This window comes from Heterodontus francisci, chromosome 9 (assembly GCF_036365525.1).
Source record: "Heterodontus francisci isolate sHetFra1 chromosome 9, sHetFra1.hap1, whole genome shotgun sequence".
Taxonomy (NCBI): Eukaryota; Metazoa; Chordata; class Chondrichthyes; order Heterodontiformes; family Heterodontidae; genus Heterodontus; species Heterodontus francisci.
In genome coordinates, this window is record NC_090379.1 from 8,976,835 (window position 1) to 8,993,519 (window position 16,685).

At 44.4% G+C, this 16,685-nt stretch overlaps 1 protein-coding gene across 1 annotated transcript; it reads left to right on the forward strand.

The window, feature by feature from the left end:
* The first annotated feature begins 2,432 nt into the window (after positions 1 to 2,432).
* LOC137373568 (B2 bradykinin receptor-like) lies at positions 2,433 to 12,699 on the forward strand. Its single transcript, XM_068038524.1, has 2 exons — positions 2,433 to 3,087; positions 9,171 to 12,699. The coding sequence occupies exon 2, from the start codon at positions 9,178 to 9,180 to the stop codon at positions 10,237 to 10,239; it is 1,062 nt and encodes a 353-aa protein (XP_067894625.1). The 5' UTR covers positions 2,433 to 3,087; positions 9,171 to 9,177; the 3' UTR covers positions 10,240 to 12,699.
* Positions 12,700 to 16,685: the final 3,986 nt, after the last annotated feature.

Below are 16,685 nucleotides of genomic sequence, written 5' to 3' on the forward strand. Positions count from 1 at the left end.
GGCAATGACTAAAGGCAATGGCTTTGGTCTTCCGAATATTTAGTTGGAGGAAATTTCTGTTCATCCAGTACTGGCTGTCGGACAAGCAGTGGAGGAGTCAAGAAAGGCGGTGCTGAGGTAAAGCTGGGTGTCGTCAGTGTACACATGATAAAGCATACTGTGTTTTCAGATGATGTCGTCAAGGGGCAGCATGTAGATGAGAAATAGGAGGTGGGGGGCCAAGGGTAGATTCTTAAGGGAGGCAACAGTGTGTGAGGGGCAAGAGAAACCATTGCCAGTGATACTCGAGCTACAATTAGATAGATAAGGATGGAAGCAGTCAAGTGTGGTCTCACCCAGTTGGACAATGGCGGAGAGGTGTTGGAGGAGGATGGTGTGGTCAGCTGTGTTTATGGCTGCAGACCAGTCAAGAAGGATGAGTAGGGATCGTTTATCTTTGCAACAGTCACACGGGATGTCACTTATGATTTTGATAAGAGCTGTTTTGGTACTGTGGGAGGCGCAGAAACCTGATTGGAGAGATTCAAACATGGAGTTCCAGAAAACATGGACAGGATTTAGGAGGCTTTGGAGAAGAAAACAAGGTTGGAGATAAGAATGGTAGTTTGCGAGAACAGAGGGGTTGATGGTTTATTTTTTGAGGAGAGGTGTCATGATGGTAGATTTTAAGGACAGTAATGAGGAGGGAGAACCGTGAACAATATCACCTAACATGGGAGCCAGGAAGAGAACTGAGTGGTCAACAGTTTAATGGTAGTTGGGCTGAGGAAGCAAGAGGTGGGTCTCATGGACAATATGAGCTCAGAGATCATTGACGTACCATCCAGTGTCTACCATCTACAGGACGCACTGCAGCAACCCGTCAAGGATTCTTCGACAGCACGTCCAAAACAAGTACCCTGCATCACCTAGAAGTATAAAGGAAACAGGTGTATGGCAACACTATCATCTTCATGTTCTCCTTTACGTCATACTCTGACTTGGATATACATCAACTGTTCCTTCATGGTCACTTGATTAAAATCCTGGAACTTTCTATCTAACAGCACACGGACTGCAGCAGCTGAAGAAAATGGCTCACGGCCACCTTCTTAAACACAGCTCGGGCTATGCAATAAATACTGGCCTTGGGCCAGAGATGGCCACATTGTGAGCATTGATTTTTTAAATATTTAATGAGCTTTCACTTCAATGACACTCCATTAACTGTCTTGCATGCTGAACTAACTGCTCAACAAATCTGGTGGCTGAAGTGTTAACCTTGCATGGCCAGCCCTCTGAAAGGAAGTCAAGTGAACTCTGTAAAACCAATGTAGGTAGTGCACCATTAAACGAGTTCTGCTCTTTAATCAATTTGCAACCTGTGGGCACTAAGCTCTGTGCCTGAACAAATCCTTGTGCATCATATAACAATTACTAGGAAAAAACAAGGCGCTAACATCCTGAAATGGAGCACGGACCTTGGGAATAGTCAAGGGGAACTCCATCAGTAATGGCTAGTAGGGAAACTAGAACACAGCCAGGTTTGGATAGAAAAGGGGCCAAAGTCAACAAACAGTGCTGAAGTCATAGCTAGTTTGCATTTTGAAAGGTTGTAAGATCAAAGTGAGGAGTTGCACATGGTGAGCTTATGCAAAGATTGACCTTCAGTAAGAGACTGCAATGATTGACTTTACATCTGTGAAACACCTTGGGGCATTTTTCTATGTTAAAGTAAACTTGTATTTATATTAACACCTTCCACAGTCCTCAGACTAAAATCTATCTCACAATTTTTTTTAGTCCATTATAATTGCCACAGATCATCAACTGCATCATGAGTGCAACTGCGTGAAGCTCCTATCACGAAAGGCCATATTCCCCCAACTGACCTTCAATAAAATTCAGAGAATACAGGCTACAATATGCCTAAAAACCTTATAGCTGATTTTATCCCAGACCGTCCAGCAGCAGATGAGGTGGGTGGGATCGGGGATTGCATAAATACCACCATTGCCAAGTTTCACTCCAACTCACGCACCATGCTGACTTGGAAACATATACCCCATACCTTCACTGTCGCTTAGTCAAAGTCCTGCAACTCCCTACCTAACAACACTACGGGAGCACCTTCACTACACAGACTGCAGATGTTCAAGGTGGCAGCTCACCACCACCGTCTCAAGGGCAATTATGCATAGGCAATAAATGCCAGTGATGCCCACAGTCCATGAATGAATAAATAAAAATAAATGCATCTGTGCTATTTGCCTGAGCTACACCAAGTGGTTGTGAATTCCACATTGTTATGACTCTCTGGTAAAGAAAGTCACTGATTAACCTGGAGCCTTTACATGAATTCCAACTTTATCCTACTTGTATAACAACTCTACATAAAGCTGTAAGCAGCAAAGGGGCAGCTTTGAGCTGATATGTGGAGAAAAAAATGTGGTTACTGCTGGCTTCAAACATTGTTTAAGATCCCATTAACACCACCAAGGTGTTTGCTGATAGACTCTAGCCTGATGCCAACTTGAGAAGGCAAGAAATTAGTGATTTTCCATACAGTCAAATAGCTGAAATCCCAGGAAGGACAGCAAAAACCAGGCTTGGATTTATCTGAATGCACTTGTCGGTCATAACAGATATGCCGACTGCCAATTTACTTAACAAATAGTCTAATTGCTGTTAATACAACCAAGTGCAGTAAAGGACAAATCGGATGAATTGATGATGTCAGGCATAGCAAATGCAAGCTATTCATTGCCTCCAATTCCTGTGCTGAGTCGAAGTGAACTGAGTGCTTCCAGTTTGAGGAAGGGGGGAGGAAGGGGTGTGGGTGAGACACTTCCTCTGTTAAATATTTACATCATGAAGCAGCACTTTACTTGTGTATTTGTTTGCTCCGTGAGGAGCAAAGGCTGATAAAGACACAGAACTTGAAGCGGCAGTAGCACAGTTTCTGTCTGTTGAGATTCCCAGCACTGTCTCACCTGGGCTTCACTCCACCCTGATAATCCGGGAGATACCAGACCAGCTCCTGGACAGGTTTCGGTCTTTTCCGGGAAAGAAACTGAAGCGAAGTTGAATTGTGGCGTTCTGCACACGGTAAGTGTCTGGTGATCTATTTTCATACATGCATGTTGCACGCTGCCTTGTTATAAGAGTTTGGTGTGATCGATAACCATTATTGGCACCAAAGGATAAAGATTACCAAATTGCAGCCGAGGCTGCTGGAGATTGGAGCATCAATCTGAAATTCAAGTGACCTGAAGGATTAGACTGTATCTGTCAGAGCCTCTCCTAACACATGCCCTTCTATAAGCAGGGCACAGATAGATACCCCGGAGGTACAGGATAAGAAAGGGCAAGTAGCTGACAGAATTCTCCCTGCAAGGTTTGGGCTACAGGAGTAAAGAGTGATAAAAGTGGGAAAGTACTGGGAATACAAACAGTCAGTATCCGAGAAAAAAGTCAGGACAGGTTAATGACTTGAATTCTGGCAGAGGATTCTTACCTGAAACACCAACTTGTCTTCCCTCCTTTGAGGGGCCAACAGACCCCCACCAACCGAGAGTAATGTGGACTCAGTGACATTGTGTACAAAGGATGATAGTAACTTGGCAGCTCATTTTACATCTCGCCCCATTTAATTCCCATTGACTTCAAATTCAGTGTCTACACTTTGTATATCGAGCACCTTCTGTCTTAACCGTACAGATAGATTTTTTTATTTTATTTTTTTATTTAGAGATACAGCACTGAAACAGGCCCTTCGGCCCACCGAGTCTGTGTCGACCAACAACCACCCATTTATACTAACGTTATAGTAATCCCATATTCCCTACCACCTACCTATACTAGGGGCAATTTACAACGGCCAATTTACCTATCAACCTGCAAGTCTTTGGATAAACCCACGCAGACACAGGGAGAACTTGCAAACTCCGCACAGGCAGTACCCAGAATCGAACCCAGGTCCCTGGAGCTGTGAGGCTGCGGTGCTAACCACTGCACCACTGTGCTGCCCTACAGTTTAATTTTCTTTAAGACATGCCAACCCCAACCCTGTTCCTGCTTTATTTCAAAATTTTACTGGTTACTTTTTTTGGTAATTTTCTTCATGACTTTTCGATGCTTGGTAGTACAATTGCAGGATTTACTCAGAGAAGACTTGCATTTCTATAGCACCTTTCACAGCCTCACAATGTCCCAATGCATTTTACAGCCAATGAAATACTTTTGCAACATGGTCGTTGTAGTAATGTAGGAAACACAGCAGTAAATTTGAGCTCAGCAATCTCCCACAAACAGCAATATGATAGTGACCAGATAATTTGTTTTTAGTGATGTTGGTTGAGGGATAATTATTGGCCAGGACCAGGGCATTGGTGAGAAGACTCCTGCTTTCAGAGTCATAGAGACATAGAATGGTTATAGCACAGTAGGATGCCATTTGGCCAATCGAGTCCATGTCACAAGAACACAAGAAATCGGGGCAGAAGTAGACCACACGGCCCATCAAACCTGCTCCGCCATTCAATACGATCATGGCTGATCTTGGGTTTCAATTCCACTTTCCTGCCCATTCCCCATATCCCTCAAGTCTGAGAGGGCAAAAATCTGTCTCTATCCCAGACTTAAATATATTCAACGATGGAGCATCTACAGCCCTCTGGGGTAGCGAATTCCAACGATTCACAATCCCTTCAGTGAAGTAATTTACATACGAACATACGAATTAGGAGCAGAAGTAGGCCATTCGGCCCTTCAAGCCTGCTCTGTCATTCAATAAGATCATGGCTGATCTGTTTGTGTCTCGAAGTCCACACTCCCATCTACCCCCGAGAACCTTTAATTCCCTTGCCTAACAAGAATCTATCTACCTCCTGCTTAAAAATATTCAATGTCCCCACCTCCACTACCGTCTGAGGTAGAGTTCCAAAGTTGCACAGCCCTCTGAGCAAAAACATTTCTCCTTATCTCTGTCCTAAATGATCAGCCCCTTATCCTGAGAGTGTGCTCGCGTGTTTTAGATTCCCGACCAGCAAAACAATTTCTCAGTGTCTACCCTATCCAGCCCCTTTAGAATCTTTTATGTTTCAAGCCAGCTCTCTGTAATTTAGCTCGTCCCATTTCCCCGCTCTTGCGTCATGGCTCCACATTTTCTTTCTCCTCAGGTTCTTATCCAATTCCCTTTTGAAAGCCCCGATTAAATCTCTGTCCACCACACTCTTGGTCAGTGCATTCCTGATCATTTCCACTCACTGTATAAAAATCTTTATCCTCTTGTTGCCTTTGGTTCTTTTGCCATTCATTGTAAATCTGTGTCCTTTGGTTCTCAACCCTTCCACCAACAGGAACAGTTTTTCCCTATCTACTCTGTCTACACCCCTCATGATTTTTAACACCTCTATCAAATCTCCTCTCAACCTTCTGTTCTCTAAGGAGAACAAGCCCAACTTCTCCAATCTATCCACGTAACTGAAATTCCTCATCCCTGGAACCAATCACATAAATCCTTTCTGCACCTTCTCTAAAGCCTTCACATCTTTTCTAAAGCACTGGATGAAATGCTCCAGTTGAGGCTAAACCAGTGTTATATAAAGATTCTTCATAACTTCCTTGCTTTTGTACCCTAGCCTCTATTTATAAAAGCCAGGATCCCCATACCTTTTTTAAGCACTTTCTCAACCTGCCCTGCCACCTTCAATGACCTATGCACAAATATCCCCAGGTCTCTCTGTTCCTTTAGAATTTTAGTTGATATTACCTCATTTTTTTCTACAAAAATGCATCACTTTGCACTTCTCAACATTAAATTTAATCAGCCGCGTGTCTGCCCATTCCACCAACCTGTTTATGTCCTCTTGAAGTTTATCACTATCCTCCTCACAGTTCACAATACTTCCAAGTTTTGTGGCATCTGCAAATTTTGAAATTATGCTTTTAAAGAAATACCATTACATTCAAATAGCTCACAGTCCCAGGCACTGAACACATGTTGAAAGGCTCATTCTGACCACACAATATCACAAGAACACAGAGTATTACACAATGCATGAAAGAATAGACACAGAAAGACATATAAAAAGCCAGGAAGAAACTATCAGGACACAGGAAAAGATACATGATGAGTCAGGACATCAAACGAGAGAGACAGAAAAAGTCATTGAGCAATTCAGAAAGAGCGAAATGGAGGGACTGAGTAACATGGGGGAGACATGGAAAGACTGTGACTGAGGGGTAGACAGAGACTGCCAGAGAGATCGAGATGGAGACTGAGAGTGAACAAGAGACCTTTTTTGTGTAAAGTTGTTACTTTTTGTTGAAAGGTGTTTCTTGTTGTGCAAAGCCATTCCATATTCATGTTGTGTTATGGTATTCCCTGTTGTGTAAGTATGTACTCTGCTATGGTCTAAAAATTCTCCCTGTTGACATTCTTGATTGTGTAAAGACAATCTCCTTTATTTAAAGATCTTCTTTGATGTGAAAAGATGTTCCCTGTGTGCAAAGTTATTCTCTGTTGTTCCTTACTGTGGCCAACAGCACCACCATTATTCTTCAAAAGATGACACCTCTGACAGTACTGCAATATTAAACTGGATTATGCTTAAATTTCTAGTGAGATTTGAGCCCATGACCTTCTAGCACAGAGGTGAGAGAGTTACCCACTGAGTCATAGCTGGCACTTAAATATAAAAGTTTTGTTTAAGAAAGAAATCTCATTTGGCAAATTGAAAGAATCAGCAAAAAAAACCCGAATCAAATTAAATTCAAGACTCTCAGTCAGACAGCAAAGTATTTCTTATAAGAATTAAGCAAAATAAGCACCGTATGTATGTGTTAATCCATGGTGGAGGAACGTGAGGGAGTTTTTTTTAACCAGAGTAAACAATGACAGCTGGCTAGGAGTCTTGCTGACTGACAGCGCAAGTCAGAGATTGGGTCTCAAATACCGCCCCCTACCGTTTCCGCCCCCCCCCCCCTCACCCCCAGCCCCTGCCTTCCCTCCCTCCAGTTTCACACTGCCCGCAGGCATGGGACCCTCATTCCGAGAGTGACCAACTTTGGTTGGATATTTTCCAGGAGGTTACATTAGATGACCTCCGATTACACCACCAGACAAAACAGCCTCTTAAATCCCCATCTCCAATTTGATAAACTAACATGTTGAAAGATAATGGAAAAATTACATTTTTTAATACCCCCTATGATTTTTCTCCTGGGTGTTTTTTCACATTCGTTCATAGGATGTGGATGTCACTGGCAAGGCACAAGGTGTCAGATTTCCCTTATCCTCACTTCCCACCCCATCAGCCTCCACATCCAGAGGATCATCCTCTGCCATTTTTACCACCTCCAGCGTGATGCCACCACCAAACACATCTTCCCTTCCCCTCCCCTGTCAGTATTCTGAAGGGATCGTTCCCTCTGCGACACCTTGGTCCACTCCTCCATTACTCCCAACACCTCGTCCCCTTCGCACGGCACCTTCCCATGCAATCGCAGGAGGTGTAATACCTGCCTTTTTGTCTCCTCTCTCCTCACTATCCAAGGCCCCAAATGCTCCTTTCAGGTGAAGCAGCGATTTACTTTTACTACTTTCAATGTAGTATACTGTATTCGCTGCTCACAATGTGGTCTCTTCTATATTGGGGAGATCAAACGCAGATTGGGTAACTGCTTTGCTGAACACCTCCGCACAGTCCGAAAGCATGACCCCCGAGCTTCTGGTTGCTTACCATTACAACACTCCTCCCTGCTCTCATGCCAACATTTCTGTCTTTTGGCCTGCTCCAGTGTTCCAGTGAACATCAACACAAGCTCGAGGAGCAGCACCTGATCCTTCGATTAGGTACTCTACAGCCTTGCAGACTGAACATTAAGTTCAATAACTTCAGAGCATCACTGGCCTTTTTGTAATATTTTATTTTTGAACCATGTGTCTGCTTTTCACATAGTCATGTAGCTGCTCATTATTCCGCTATGAACAGTCTCTCTGGACTAATGCTTTGTCTTTCACCACAAGCATTAACACACACTTTGCCTTTCTCTCAGGATAGCTTTGTTATTTAATCTCCCTCTGCCATATCAAACACCTTCCCTTTGTTTTCTCCCCCACTGCCCTCCCCTTCACTTGCTTAAAACCTAATTCTTTTCTAACCCTTGTCAGTCTGATGAAAGGTCACAGACCTGAAACATTAACTTTGCTTCTCTCTCCACTGATGCTACCAGACCTGCTGAGTATTTCCAGCACTTTTTGTTTTTGTTTCACTGTGGCTACAAGAGCAGGTTAGAGCCTGGGAATATTACAGAGAGCAACTCACTCCTGATTCCCCAAAGAATTTGCACCCTCTACAAGGTACAAGTCAGGAGTGTGATGGAACAGTCTCCACTTGTCTGGGTGAGTGCAGCTCCAACAACACTCAAGCTCCACACCATCCAGGACAAAGCAGCCGCGTGACTGGCACCCCATCTACCACCTTAAACATTCACTCCCTCCACCACTAGTGCTCCATGGCTGCAGTGTGTACCATTGACAAGATGCACTGCAGCAAAGCACCAAGGCTCCTTTGACAGCACCTTCCAAACCTGTGACCTCTGCCACCTAAAAGGACAAAGGCAGCAGATGCATGGGAACACCATCACCTGCAAGTTCCCTTCCAAGTCTCACACCATCTTGATTTGGAATTATATCACTGCTCATTCACTGTCACCGGGTCAAATCCTGGAACTCCCTTCCCAACAACACTGTGGGTGTACCTACCCCAAATGGACTGCAACGGTTCAAGAAGATGCTTTCTCTGCCTTCTCAAGGGCAATTGGGGATGGGCAATAAATGTTGGCTTTGTCAGTAATGGCCACATCCTAAGAACAAATATAAAAATACTGCAGCAATCCCTCATTAGTGCTGGAGATTGTAATCCAAGATTTTGTGCTCAAAATTTCTAGAATGGGACTTGAACATGCGATCTACCTAGATTAGAGGCAAGAATGCTGATGCCAAGCCACAGCTGACAACTGTGTTCCATTGCAGCTATGTTTTATACTGATATATCAACGCTGCTGTATCTCTGTGATTCTCATGTATCTGTGCTCCTATGTACCAATGTTCCCATGTTACTGTCACAATTTTGGGTCCTTGGCAGAGAATCTAACTGATATGCCATCTATTTTCTTACTGACAGTGTCCCAATGATCGTCCACACAGCGCAGAACTCATCCCTGATGACATCTCCCAATCTCAGCACCATTGACAGCTCTAATGGTTCGAACTCTTGCCCCGAAGGTGTTTTCTGGGAATGGCTCTACACCTTTCAGCCGATTTACATAATGATGGTGTGTATCACGGGACTTGTAGGAAATATCTTCGTCCTCATTGTCATATGTTTACACAAAAGCCATTGCACGGTGCCAGAGATCTACCTGGGGAACCTAGCTGGTGCCGATCTGTTCCTCCTAGCTTGCCTCCCCTTCTGGGCTATTAACATTGCCCGACATTTCAATTGGCCCTTTGGAGATTTCCTCTGCCGTTACGTCAATTCAGTGATTTACATGAACCTTTACAGTAGCGTCTACTTCCTGGTGATGGTCAGCATTGACCGCTACCTAGCTCTGGTGAAAGTCCTGGGTCACGGCAGAATACGGACAGTCTCCTGCGCCAAAATCAACTGTTTCTTCATCTGGCTGTTTGGCTTGCTGATGAGCAGCCCGGTCATCATATTCCGAAAAGTAATCCACATACCAGACTTGAACATCTCCGCCTGCCTCCTTGACTTTCCGCATGAGTACTGGATGCTGAAAATGGACATTATACTGATAGTCATCGTCTTCCTGGTACCTGCAGCCATCATCAGTTTCTGCACCTTCCAGATCCTGAATGTTCTAAGAAACAACGAAATGCAACGTTTCAAGCAAGTGCACAGGGAAAGCAAGGCCACCAATTTGGTCCTGATTGTCCTCTTGGCCTTCGTCATTTGCTGGATGCCCTTTCAACTCCTCAGGTTCCTTAGCATCTTCTATAAATTAAATTTACTGTCGGGCTGCACCTGGCTGACGGTGATTGGTAACGGCAACCAGATAGCAAGCTTCCTGGCGCTCACCAACAGCTGCATCAACCCCATACTCTATGTCATTGTGGGAAAGCAATTCAGGAAGAAAGCAAGAGAGCTGTATGTCCAATCCATAGCCAGCAGGAAGTCATCACGGAATTTCAGTGAGTCCTTCACGATCCAGGGTGCATCAGAAAAGGGCTAACAGCTAAATAGGGATCAGTCATGAAGAAAGCTCTCCAAGCATGACTTGCATGACCTGCCCTGCCCTCTAATGGTGACATTATGTTTTGTGATTGGACAGGAAGGTTTGCAAAATGCATGTAAATTTTGTAAATTTTAAAAAAGTAATAAAATGTACCAGGCACATCAGTAATGTTCCCAGGTCTATCCCTGATCTGTGCGGAGATAGATGGTCTCAACTGGGCATCAGGAGAAATGCTATGATATCCCTCAGTGCCCTGAGGCGAGGAAGAAAAATGTGAGCAAAACAGCTCCTGTGGCCACCATCCCATGAGTCCTGTTGCAAGGTGCCCTGTGCTGGACATGAAATGAGGAAGAGATCAAGCTTGGCTGCCATGCCACCACAATGTATCACTGGCCTGTTGACTCTCGCTGGTTCACAAAACAATATACAATTTGCTGCCAGAGAAACTCTGCATCAACTCCCAGGAGTGGAGAAAAGAAAAATGGGGTCCTGTGGGATGGGAGGATTTTGTGTTCAGAATGTATAATGGAAAAAGATATTGTATAAACTTGAACCGGAATGTAAATTATTCAGCCAAAATCTAATTATTGTACATGAGAGAGAGAGAGAGAGAGAGAGAGAGAGAGAGAGAATGAGAGAGAGCAAGAGGAAGACATCTTGGTCAGAACCAATTCATTGAATCAGAATCATACGGCACTGAAGGAGGCCATTTGGCCTTTGTGCCTGTATCAGCACTTTAAAGGAGCTGTCCACTTAGTCCCACTTTGCCTCCACTTTCCCATAGGCTTGCAAAGTAGATCTATTTGCTCTTTCACCTGATGTCAAAATCAAAGGTAAAGACTTTGATCCCAAGAAAAGGTGGGAAGTTCTTCCAGATGATGAACTAATCTAGAATCATAATGAATGGCAATCATATTTGAATGATTTGAATGGACTCTACCCACTCATTTCATCCCCTTCCACAAACCATGTACACTCTAGCCTATCACGGACTGGACCCATCCATTTAATTTCCAAGTTCCACATTGTGTAAGCGCCAATGTGCCTATAATTCCACCCTCCCACTGTATCACCTCTTCATTTATTTTGCCCGTCTTTGCAAGCCTCCATCGGAAGATGATCAATGTTGAGAAGGAAGATTACAGATAATGAGCAGCTCCTCTAAGTCAAGAATGTGCTGATAGTGTAAGCAGGTTAGGAAACTTAGTCTGGCAAAGGCAAAAGTTTCAAATGCATCAATCTGTTACATGACAAGTCTCAGGCCATGACTTTCATGTGGAGTAATTGGAGGGGTGGAGTTGTTCTCTTTGGAACAGAGAAGATTAAGGGAGACCTAATGGATTCAAAACTATGAGGGTTTTTGATCGCGCCAAGGGGGAGAAGCTGTTGCGTTTGGCAAGTGGGCGAGTAACTGAAAGTCATATACTTAAAATAATTGGAAAAGGACCTGGAGGGAAAATGAAAGGAATTATTTTTACACACAGACTTGTTAAGATCTGGAACATATGACCTGCAAGTGTGGTGGAACCAGGCTCCATAGGAACTTTAAAAAGATACTTGAAAATGACTAATTTTCAGGGTTATGAGGATAAAACTGGGGTGTGGGACTAAATTGTATCGTTATTTGAAAGAACCAACACAAGCATGAGAGGCCGAATGGCTCTCCTGTGTGCTGTCAGATTCCATTATTCTATGATTCTACGTCGTAAAGGATAGAGAGAGATAGTGATCAGGATTGATCCAAAATACTTCAAGCCTGTGCACGGTTGGACATACAGGGAAAGAGGAACAGGTGACGTGAGAGGAAGGAATACCATGGGTTACAGAGACAAATGAAGTCTGCAGGCATATCGGCCTCAACTCTACGATGGCTGACCTGGAAGAACAAGGTTGCAGGAAATCTAGTAATATCGAATGTAACAGCTTATCAGAAATATTCTGGATATCAGGATAAACTTGTTATCAAGGAATATAACAGCAACAGCAGTTTGCATTTATATAGTGTCTTTAGCCTAGTAATGTGTTTCACAGGAGTGCTATTAGAAAAACATTTGACACCAAGCCAGGTAAGGGGGTATTCAGATAGGTGACTAAAAGCTTGCATAAAGAGGCTGGTGTTTAACAAACGTCTTAAAAGTAGAGAAAGGTAGAAAGGTTTGGGGAGGGAATTTCAGAGCTTAGGGCCCAGGCAGCTAAAGTTTTGGCCACCGATGGTGGTGAAGGAAGTGGCTGACACACAAGAAGCCAGAATTGGAGGAGTGCAGAGATAACAGTAAAATAACCTTGATAACTATGTAGTGTTGGGCAATGAGAGTAATCCTGTGTTCAATTGATGTTGAGTTGGTGCTATACTCTGTTTGATCATGTAATTAGTAACATATATCCAATGTTTTGGGTAACTTTAGTGTTTGATCTTATATATTTCATGCTATCATAGATGTAATAAATTAAAGATACTTCATGCATATCTGCCTTCTGATTGTGTCTTTTAGATTAATTTACTCAGTGATATGTAGTATTCCCATGGTAGTTAATTTGTTTGGTTACCTGTAAATTTTCTTTGGAATGGTATTTCAGAGAAGGTGAAGTTCAGACATCCAATAAACCTTAAACATGAAGGTAACCGAACTCTGTTCTCTGACGCAGGGGTTAACGAATCACCTTTGCCAATACTCCCAGAAGGGATGTAGAATCTGGAATTCACTCTCCCAATGCTGGGGTCCACTTGAAAATTTCAAGACTGAGATTGATAAATTTTTGTAGCGTACGCGTATCAAGGGATATGGAGCTGAGGTGGGTAAATGGTAAATGAGGTGTCAACCTGGTGAAGATATAACAGCATTACTTGCACGCCAAACAGCATGCAATAGACAGAGCTAAGCGATCCTACAACCAACGGATCAGATCAAAGCTCACAAAAAGCAGGACAAACCTAATCCGGTCAACTATCGCCCCATCAGTATACTCTCCATTCATTAGAAAAGTGATGGAAGGTGTCATCAACAGTTCTATCAAGCAGCACTGAAACAGCAAAAACCTGCTCAGTGATGCTCAGTTTGGGTTCCGCCAGCGCCACTCGGCTCCTGACCTCATTACAGCCTTGGTCCAAATGTGGACAAAAGAGCAGAACTCAAGAGGTGAGGTGAGAGTGATATCACAGCAGCATTTGACCGAGTGTGACATCAAGGAGCCCAAGCCAAACTGAAATCACTGGGAATCAGGGGGAAAACTCTCCACTGGTTGAAGTCATACTTAGCACAAAGGTTGTGGTTGTTGGAGGCCAATCATCTCAGCTGCAGAACATTGCTACAAGGGTTCCTCCGGGTAGTGTCCTAGGCCAAACCATCTTCAACTGCTTCATCAATGACTTTCCCTCCATCACCAGGCCAGAAGTCATAGGATGTGGGCATCACTGGCAAGGCCAGCATTTGTTACCCATCCCTAATTGCCCTTGAGAAGATGGTGGTGCGCTGCCTTCTTGAACCACTGCAGTTCATCTGGTGTGGTTACACCCACAGTGCTGTTAGAGAGGGAGTTCCAGGATTTTGATCCAGAAACAATGTAGAAACAGCAATATATGTCGATGTCAAGATGGTGTGTGACTTGGAGAGTAACTTGCAGGTGGTGGTGTTCCCACGCATCTTATAGATGGTAGAGGTCATGGGTTTGGACGGTGCTGTCGAAGGAGCCTTGGTGAGTTGCTGCAGTGCATCTTGTAGATAGTACATACTGCTGCCACTATGCATCAGTGGTGGAGGGAGTGAATGTTTGTGGATGGGGCGCCAATCAAGTGGGCTGCTTTATCCTGGATGGCGCCGAGCTTCTTGAGTGTTGTTGAAGCTGCACCCATCCAGGCAAGTGGAGAGTATTTCATCACACTCCTGACTTGTGCCTTGTAGAAGGTGGACAGGCATTGGGGAGTCAGGAGGTGGATTACTTGCCGCAGAATTCCCAGCCTCTGACCTGCTCTTGTAGCCACGGTATTTATGTGGGGGTCCAGTTCAGTTTCTGGTCAATGCTAACCTCCAGAATGTGGATAGTGGGGGATTCAGTGATGGTAATGCCATTGAATGTCAAGGTGAGATGGTTAGATTCTCTCTTGTTGGAGATGATCATTGCCTGGACTTGTGGTGCAAATGTTATTTGCCACTTACCAGCCCAAGCCTGAAAGTTGTCCAGATCTTGCTGCACGTGGACATGGATTGCTGCATTATCTGGGGAATTGTGAATGGAACTGAACACCGTACAATCAGTAGTGAACATCCCCACTTATGACCTGATGATGGAGGGAAAGTCATTGATGAAGCAGCTGAAGATGGTTTGACCTCAGCCACTGCACTGAGGAACTCCTGCAGTGATGTCCTGGGACTGAGATAATTGGCCTCTGTCATGAGTTTCTTTGTGTTATCGTAAGCAATACAATGAGGTATGTGGATTCCAGTTCCTTGAAGATCTCTAGAAGGTTTATTTATTTATTTAGAGATACAGCACTGAAACAGGCCCTTCGGCCCACCGAGTCTGTGCTGTCCATCAACCACCCATTTATACTAATCCTACATTAATCCAATATTCCTACCACATCCCCACCTTCCCTCAATTTCCCTACCACCTACCTATACTAGGGGCAATTTACAATGGCCAATTTACCTATCAACCTGCAAGTCTTTGGCTGTGGGAGGAAATCGGAGAACCCGGCGAAACCCACGTGGTCACAGGGAGAACTTGCAAACTCCGCACAGGCACTACCCATATTCGAACCCGGGTCACTGGAGCTATGAGGCTGCGGTGCTCACCACTGTGCCGCTAAATTTAGCATATACAATGCAGAGAAAACTATATATGGAACCTTTGTCCAGGGTGTTACTGTGCAGAAAGACTATGGGTTCTAGTCACATGACTACATCCTGGTCCTTAGCTCATTAGCATACTGAGTTCTTAAAGGGACATCATGCAACAGTCTCCAACAATCACCATCTTTTTTGCTAGGTATGACTCCAACCTATGGAGAGATTTCCCCCTGAATCCCATTGACTTCAATTTTACTCAAGCTCCTTGATGCCATACTCGATCAAATGTTGCCTTGATGTCAAGGGCAATCACTCTCACCTCACGTCTTGAATTCACCTCACGTCTTTTGTCCATGTTTGGACCAACGCTGTAATGAGGTCTGGAGCAGAGTTGCTCTGGCAGAACCCAAACTTAGCTTCGGTGAGCCAGTTATTGCTGCATTAGTGCTGCTTGATAGAACTGTCAATGACACCTTCCATCACTTTTCTGATGATTGAGAGTTGACTGATGGGCCAGTAATTGGCTGGGCTGGATTTGTCCTGCTTTTAGTGGACAGGTAATATCTGTGTAGTGTTGTAGCTGTACTGGAACTGTTTGGCTAGGGGCACTGCAAGTTCTGGAGCACAGATCTTCAGTGCTACTGCTGGAATGTTGTCAGGGCTCGTAGCCTTTGCAGTATCCAGTGCCTTCAGCCATTTCTTGATATCATGTGGAGTGAATCAAATTGGCTCAAGACTGACATCTGTGATGTTGGGGACCTCAGGTGGAGGCTGAGATGGATCATGCACTCGGAACTTCTGGCTGAAGATGCTTGCAAATGCTTCAGCCTTAGCTTTTTCACTCTCATGCTGGTCTCTGCCATCATAGAGGCCGGGGATGTTCATGGAGGCTCCTCCTCCTGCCATTCATTGTCCACCAGCATTCATAATGTGGCAGGACTGCAGAGCTTTGATCTTATTTGTTGGTTGTGGGATCGCTTAGTCCTGTCTGTCACATGCTGCTTACGCTGCTTGGTATGCATGCAGTCCTGTGTTGTAGTTTCACTAGGTTGGCATCTCATTTTCAGATTTGCCTGAGGCTGCTCCTGGCATGCCCTCCTGCACTCCTCATTGAACCAGGTCGGTCCGCTGGCTTGATGGTGATGGTAGAGTGAGGGATATGTTGGGCCATGAGGCTGCAGATTATGGTGGAATACAATTCTGCTGCTGTTGTCCCACAGTACCTCATGGATGCCCAGTTTTGAGCTGCCAAATCTGTTCTGAATCTATCCCAGTTAACATGGTGGTGGTGCCACCAACACGATGGAGGGTGTCCACAGTGTGAAGATGGGATTTTGTCTCTGCAAGCACTGTGTGATGGTAACTCCTACCAATACTGTCATGGACATATGCATCTGCAACAGGTCAGAGAACATGATCGACAGTCTTTGACCCTGCAGGTGGTGTTTTTTAGTGTTTTTTGGGGGGTTTCAGTGTCGTTTTTACAGCATTTTCCCCTTTGGGATTGGAGATCTACCGTGGTTGCAGTTTTCCTGTTGGTTGGGGTTTTAGTGCCTTTCCCAGGAAAGCTTCAAGCAAAAACTGGCTGCAACCAACACCAAAGCTCCAGGCCAGGGGGTGCCTAACACTGTTAGGGTGGCGGTGAAAGATCGCGAA

Bases quoted from the DNA above. Each gene is read 5' to 3' on its own strand.
- LOC137373568 (XM_068038524.1), top strand. From the start codon at position 9,178: ATGATCGTCCACACAGCGCAGAACTCATCCCTGATGACATCTCCCAAT.